This window comes from Medicago truncatula, chromosome 2 (genome assembly GCF_003473485.1).
Source record: "Medicago truncatula cultivar Jemalong A17 chromosome 2, MtrunA17r5.0-ANR, whole genome shotgun sequence".
NCBI lineage: Eukaryota > Viridiplantae > Streptophyta > Magnoliopsida > Fabales > Fabaceae > Medicago > Medicago truncatula.
This window is the reverse complement of record NC_053043.1, coordinates 6,215,474-6,222,907: the sequence shown is the minus strand read 5'-3', so window position 1 is coordinate 6,222,907 and position 7,434 is coordinate 6,215,474. Positions and strand designations below refer to the sequence as shown.

At 32.8% G+C, this 7,434-nt stretch overlaps 1 protein-coding gene across 2 annotated transcripts; it reads left to right on the top strand.

The window, feature by feature from the left end:
• Positions 1–3,339: 3,339 nt before the first annotated feature.
• LOC11439322 (F-box protein At5g46170) lies at positions 3,340–6,106 on the top strand. Of its 2 annotated transcripts, XR_003009374.2 has the most exons (3): positions 3,340–4,758; positions 5,036–5,168; positions 5,550–6,106. XR_003009374.2 is itself a non-coding variant. In XM_003593846.4 (2 exons), the coding sequence occupies exon 1, from the start codon at positions 3,568–3,570 to the stop codon at positions 4,735–4,737; it is 1,170 nt and encodes a 389-aa protein (XP_003593894.1). In that variant the 5' UTR covers positions 3,341–3,567; the 3' UTR covers positions 4,738–4,758; positions 5,550–6,106. The 2 variants fall into 2 exon arrangements, 1 of the variants encoding a protein (XP_003593894.1); XM_003593846.4 differs by lacking the exon at positions 5,036–5,168 and having other exon boundaries at positions 3,341–4,758.
• The last annotated feature ends 1,328 nt before the right edge of the window (positions 6,107–7,434 follow it).

The following is a 7,434-nucleotide window of genomic DNA, read 5'->3' as shown; positions in this document are numbered from 1 at the left end:
CCTTAGTTTCTTCTTCAAAGGAAAGTCTTTCAAAGTTGGACTGAGAGGTTTTAAATCTAATTAAACATTTGTACAGAGTCAAATATTTGTGCACCTATATGGCGTGTGGTTGATGGTTTCTTTGTGATTTCATACAAGCATTGTCATGTTCACATAAGTTCATTAATTGTTTTTAAGTGATGTAGTTGCACTCTATATTCTGCACTTAATTGATATGTACTATTTTAGGCTTAGGTAAGAAGAAAATGTAAGATTATATCAGTATAGTCTCTTAAATTACCAATATTTCAAAATAATTCATGAATACGACTAACAATGAGCCGAAACAGTTTTGAAAAAAAAGAGCCGAAACAGTTGAAAACTTTGATCACGTTCTTAATCACTTAGTTAATGGAATGTTTTACTCTTTATATATAGAATAGCTAGGGCTGATGAACTTTTTACACGTTTGGCTAGTTAACGCATGAACCAATTTTTAGTTTTATACAAAAGCAAGTTAGAAAGTAGAAACTATTGGAAAAAATCTAAGTCCCATGTTGGATAGATATAGGAGACAATCCTCACTTCACAAGCTGATTTTGTGATAATGAGTTAAGCCCCAATTTCAACAGAAACTACCGGAAATTTAGCACATGCAACGTCAAAATTAAAAATCTTCTTTCACGCATCACTTAATTTTTAATTTTATTTTAACGAAATTTTGAGTGAGTGAGGTTTTGGGGCTCATTAGGATTAAGGCAAACCTCAAGACTCAACGAATATTAAGAGAGATACTTACATGTTATCCATCAAAGAGATCTTCATGCTGGATAGCGGAAGTTAAGCTCTTGATCATGCGGATAAGACACCCTTCCAACTGGACCAACATTCATTGACAGATATTCTTTCATCAAAAACCACACATTCTCAACGGTGACAATGTACTAAGGCAGTCATTTATCATTTATGACATTTCATTGATTTTTTTATTTGACTAAACTAGCATTTGTTGCAAATAAATACTTGTGAATATGATCCAAATTAAAGTCATAATTTTGATTGAATTAAACTTTTTAAGTAAAAATACTCCAATAAAAGGTTTAAGGGGTTACCGAAATTAAGGATGTAAATGAGTATCTATATCTATTGGTACAGAATAAGATAATTGTACTCATCTTATTGGATAAATATGAAACTTCTGTTTATATGTGCATGTATGTATCCATTTAGTAGGTAATCACAAATTTTGATGCATTTGTAACTATTTATAAATATCCATGAATATTGTTTTAAAATAAATCGGTTTTTGTATTAAAATATTTTTGTAATCACCTAAATTTAAAAACAAAAAGTTCATCACACATTTTACTCTCAATTTAACAACAGAAGTTTATCACGTTTATTTTTTCTTTTTGTCAAAACATAATAATACACATACATTTCTAATTAAAAAAAAAAATCACATTCGACAAAAACATAAAAAAGTAACAGGTGGTATCTAAGGATTTTTTATTTTTTTTACTAAATTTAAAAGACTAAGTAATTTACTTGATTTATTTAAGTTACGACGTAAGTACTTAAGCAGAGATTCACTATATATATAGCTAACCCAAAAGATTGAATCTCATAGAAATATATTGGGAAGTCATTGAATATCTCAATAGTATGAGTAGAGACGTCAAAGGAGTATTACACAAAGAAGAGATCTGATAGTTTTAATCGCTATTACTAACAATTTCAATCTTCTAAAATAGTGATTTCCTAAAATAAACTTGGGTCCATATTATTGTATGAAAGCTGTTCATGCAAAAGATATAAAAATGAATTAGTCTTAAGAACGTGGCTCCAATACACACCATGTTACTATTAATTAATTATCTCGTGAATCTAATCCTTTAATTTTTTTTCTCTTGTTTTTTGCAGCATTTCTCGCACGAATGATTATTAAGGAAAGTTAAAATTAGGGTTGGGAATATACTAGGTCGGTCTACAGGGGCCTACGACCTGGCATGTTTAAGTCTGGTCTGACCTATTTATTAAAAAAAGTTAGGTTAAGACTTTTTAAAAAATCTATTTGATAAAATAGGCCAGGCTTAAGCTTTTAAAAAAGTCTGATAGGCCGGCCTATTTACAAGGACTATACCTTAATGCTTATAAAAGTTTAAGTGTCACTTTAAAAATGATGTTACCTCAACCTAAATTAAACGAAAATTAAATAAGGACTATACAATAAATAAAAGCAGGTGTCTGTAACTAATAGGAAACCTACTAAGAAATAGAAGCACAGTGCGACAATAATAATTTTTTTTTTTGAATAAATAATAATAATTTTTAGTTCCATTAAATTAATATATATATATATATATATATATATATATATATATATATATATATATATATGCATATTATGATGAATGGTTTTTAAGAATTTGAGTTTGATTCCTGGATAAAACAATTGTTTGTCAAACTTAACTTATCTTTCAGTCAAACTCCAATCTTGATATCACTAGATGTGTGTTCAATTTGCCCCGATCAAGCAAATCAGATCTACCCCAAATCCTATTTTTCCCAAATTGATAATTTCGACGGAATCCTTTATTCTCTTCTCCTTCTTGTTTTCAGCAATGTATACAATGTGAAATCTCTAGTTCGATATTGTGTTGTTTCGCATTGTTTTCAATCTTTAGACGATGATTTGAATTATTTTTGACGATGATTTGAATTATTCAGAGGATTTTTTTGACAAATCAAGTGGTCCTTTCCTGAAATCCTCAAGGATTGGTTTATGCAGACTGCATGCCATTGTTTCTAAAGAAGCCTTAATCCATAAAGTCGATCATGACTTGGAGATTTTAAGGTTGTGTTGGAAAGGCAATGATGCATGTGCAAGTGAGCCTCGAGTGTATACCTACGAGGAAGAAAGTGCGACAATATTAAATACTTGAAGAACCATCATGCTACTATACAACAGTCTTTCATTGAGTGTCAAAGAATAATACCTCTGTGATACATGAAACATTGATGGAGTATGAACATGAAACGTGAGTTTCATGCATATTATCCAATTCCACTACGTTTTGACTCAATTTGAGGTATTCACAATCCATGGTTCGCATCAATGATCTCGAGAACAACTATCCTCGCTCGACGACTCTCGCCATTGCCTAACTTGCACGTTGTTGAGAGCTCTCCTCTCACCACCTAAAGCTCAATTGTCTATTTGGCAATATCGGCTAACATACTATTTATTTTTAGATGTAAACTAAAAATAATAATAATCAAACATATCCAACTTTTTTATTAAAAAATATATATTTTTGTTCTTGACAAAATAAAAATAAATATAGAAGCAGCAGCAGGCATAGCTTGACACCAAACACAATCACAGCCCATAAATCATAATATCTCTCTCCCTTTATCTTTTCTCTCCATTCTATTCTATTGTAGTATTGTCTATATGTAAAGACAAAACCATAACCGTAGATTTGTCTCATCAACCTCATTTCCCATTTTCATCTAAATCTCATTTCTCAATTCTTCTTCAGATCTACCCCCAAATCACACCCCCTTTTCTCGATCTACACCACCATGTGTTCAATTCGCGCAGATCAACAACCAAATCGGATCTACCCTGAACCCTCCTATTTCCCTCAAATCGATCACTTCGATCGAATCCCCGATTCTCTTCTCCTTCTTGTCTTCAACAAGATCGGTGATGTTAAAGCTCTTGGTCGATGCTGTGTTGTTTCGCGTCGTTTTCACTCTTTAGTCCCGCAAGTTGAAAACGTTGTTGTTCGTGTTGATTGTGTAATTTCCGATGATGATTCGAATTCATCTGTGAATTCGAGTGATAAATCTCGTGGTCCGTTTTGGAATTTGTTGAGGTTGGTATTTGGTGGAATTGCTAAGCCGATTCAAACTTTAGGTCAATTTTTGGGTCCGAAAAGGGGATCGAATTCGTCGGTGAATTCTGGTTCTGGATCTTCGCCTCTTGCTGTTGGAAGTGAGGAGGATGGTGATGGTGGTGTTACACATCATTCACCTACTCAGGTTTTGAAGAATTTTAACGAGATTCGTTTGTTAAGGATTGAGCTTCCTAGTGGTGAATTAGGGATTGAAGATGGGGTTTTGTTGAAATGGAGAGCTGATTTTGGTTCAACTCTTGATAATTGTGTCATTTTAGGTGCTTCTTCGGTTTTTCAACCAAAATCTCAAGATGGGGTTGTTGCTGTTGATGGTGGTGGTGCAAATAACAATGGTGGTGATGATAATGGAAGCATACCGGATTCGTTTTATACGAACGGTGGATTGAAATTGAGGGTAGTTTGGACAATTAGTTCATTGATTGCTGCATCTGCAAGGCATTACTTATTGCAACCAATAATTTCGGAGCATAAGACATTGGATAATTTGGTGTTAACTGATGCAGATGGTCAAGGTGTGTTGTATATGAACAGAGATCAGCTTGAGGAGTTGAGGGTGAAGCCGCTTTCGGCTTCCTCGGCTTCGAAGAGGACACTTGTTCCTGCTCTTAATATGAGGCTCTGGTATGCGCCTCATTTGGAGTTGCCTGATGGGGTTGTTTTGAAAGGAGCTACTCTTGTTGCCATTAGGCCTAGTGAATTGTCACCTACCGCTGGTAAGAAGGAAGGATCTGATTTGTCTTGGGTTTCGACCGCGTTTGAAGAGCCTTATAGGTCCGCAGCTGCGATGCTTATTAAGAGGAGGACTTATTGCCTTGAGATGAATTCCTTTTGATGCTTTTTGCTCCCTTATAAGGTGCATTATTTTGCAATTGTTTTGCTCTTTATTTTTTTGTTTTTTTTATTTATCATTTAATTCATACTTTAGGTCAATATAAATATGAAGTTGTATTCTTGTTTTTTGCTAAACAATTTGTTAAGAATGATTTTGTGCAAGGTTAATGGATTGCTACTCGATCTTAGTGTGTGTGCGTGTGTGTTTGTGTTCAATCATTTTATTTTTGGTCATAAGTGTGATCCTTTATATTGTGGATAATTGCGGTCAAATTTGGCTAATGTGGCCTCAATTGCAGTTGTGGATACATCAAAAAACTTAATGTCGCAGCTCAGATTGCAATCATGGACTTTTTTAACCTTGTGTTTGCCTACAATCTGAATCTGCCTGTGTCTCCTTTTAATTATGCTTGTTTCAAAGAATTCTCTCAGGTTAGGTTTGGTTTGTTGGATCTAATTTCTTGTCTATGTGATGCTAGTTTTCAACTCGAGAGCTCTTCGTTCTTTCACTTTAATGCTAAATACTTTTAGTGATAACCTAATTCTATATGCTATACCTGTCTTCTAATTGTATTAGAAGTGGTAGAATGACAATATACAACTTGGGTTCTGGTCTTGATATCTCTATTTGGAAAAAGTATGCACATAATGCCTTTTGCTTACAATTTTTATCACTTTCTAGTGCCTATTTTTGCGATCTTGTTTCCTCTAGTTTAGTGATTTGATTCTTTTGATCTAGCATTACATTACCTTATTATTCCTTCAATGTATGTTTAAGAATACTCTTATTTATTTGTTTGGATGAATTTTCAGGGAATGTAGAATCATTTAAGAACAGGGGAACATGAAGTTCCTGATATAGAAAGGAATCAGAAAACACAGTTTGTTTGGAAGCAGCCCGGCCAACCTGAATCTTGCTCTTTCCAGCTTCTGATCAAGTGCAGCCCCCCTATGAGTAGTAATTATTATTATGAAAAGAGCTGCAAATCATTTACCTATCTTGCTTGAACTGAGATACTGAATGCATCTGCTGGTTTTTAAAATTTATGGCAATGCTTTTATAAGACCTGCAACTAGGATGATCTTGTTGTAAGATCTTTGAGTTTGTTGTAGTTATATGCCCTTTTCAGGTCACCATCTGTGAATATTCTAGGTTATTTATCCGTTTGGTTTGCATTTGTGATATATATTGTTCTCAAGTTAAATGAGCAATGTACTTTTGCTTCTGTAATTTTAAATAACTTCTGGATGAGTCAATCATACGGTGCAATTGTTCCTGCACTTAACTGTCATATTTAGTAACAACTACTTATGAGTGTATTTGTTGTAAACAGTTCAATAAATCATGTGATTCATGCCAAGGAGTTGAATTCAACTTGTGCTAAAAATCTTGATGCCCAGTGAATTAAATGCACCGAGATTAAACTGTTCAATAGTATTCAGCTCATGAACTGATTAAATGCTGAATTGAGCTTTTAGGTTAGTTCGAAAAATTGATCTACAAGGTAAGGCTGAGAATGAATCTAAAACACCCTCTTTTCGTTAAATGAGTTGAGATTAAACTTTTCATATTTTTTACTCATAAGCTGATTTTGATCGCTCACACACGCACGTACACTTGTATAAAAAAAAGGATATTAGGTTAATTATTTAATGAAAGAAAAATCGTAACAATTTTGTTGACAATAAATAATACATAATATATTTATATGCTAGTATTATTTATTGATATATGAAGATGTAATTGTCGGTATAAATTTTTAACCCACGCACAGTTTTTAGATTTGGAATCTCTTGTAGTATTATTTATTGATAAGACAAATTTTAGTATAGTCCTAGTAAAACTCCTCCTTGAAATCATAAATTTTTTAATTTATTTTTGTATGTTTCATTACATGACATTGACATGTTAATTATTGGCACGAGAGTATTGAAGAAAATAAACCTAATTATTGAAAAGCCAATCAAATTTAAGCTAAAGTTTGATCTAGCTTAGCTGTCATAAGATATTTAAAAAGCATCGAAAGATTGTACATCAAATTAAGATGTATAATTGAAATCAGTTGCTATTACGCAACATACATATTAAGTCCTGTGAATGCAAAAGTTAGCCAGCTATATTGCTAGTTGATAGTAACTTATATTACATGCATGCAGTATAGATAAAATTGGCTTCCTTTAAAGCTCACATGGTGTCTTCGTACTACAAGGATTTGATTTTCTTTGTTACACCGTGTCAAAACCACTAACTGGCTGCCTTTAATTTTATGGAGGACGGTCCCCTGTGATAGGTAGCCGAATTTAATACAACATAATTAGCCAGTCAGATTTGTATAGTGAATCTACTTATGCTGTGTACCATTAACTCCCAACATTTACATTTGCAAATTTGTAGGAGTACTATACCCAAGTATAGACTACTAGATTTATATACAGTGTGTGCTAGTATTAAACAATTTCAATAGAGTAGGTTGTTATTTGATTCTCATCAATATTGTTATTTTCTTAACTCGTACTAGTAACTTTTTTTTTTTAACATGAAGTAAAATATCACATACTAGTACTTGTTTGTTAATAATAGTTCATTAATTTTTGAAAGAATTATTTAACGAAAGTGTCAGACAAATAAAATCAAATTGTTTGGTAACATGATTGGGACTGTTGTATTACTACCAACCCACAACGATTCTAACCAAAA

Excerpts from the sequence above, each read along its gene's own strand:
- LOC11439322 (XM_003593846.4), top strand. The coding sequence starts at position 3,568 with ATGTGTTCAATTCGCGCAGATCAACAACCAAATCGGATCTACCCTGAA.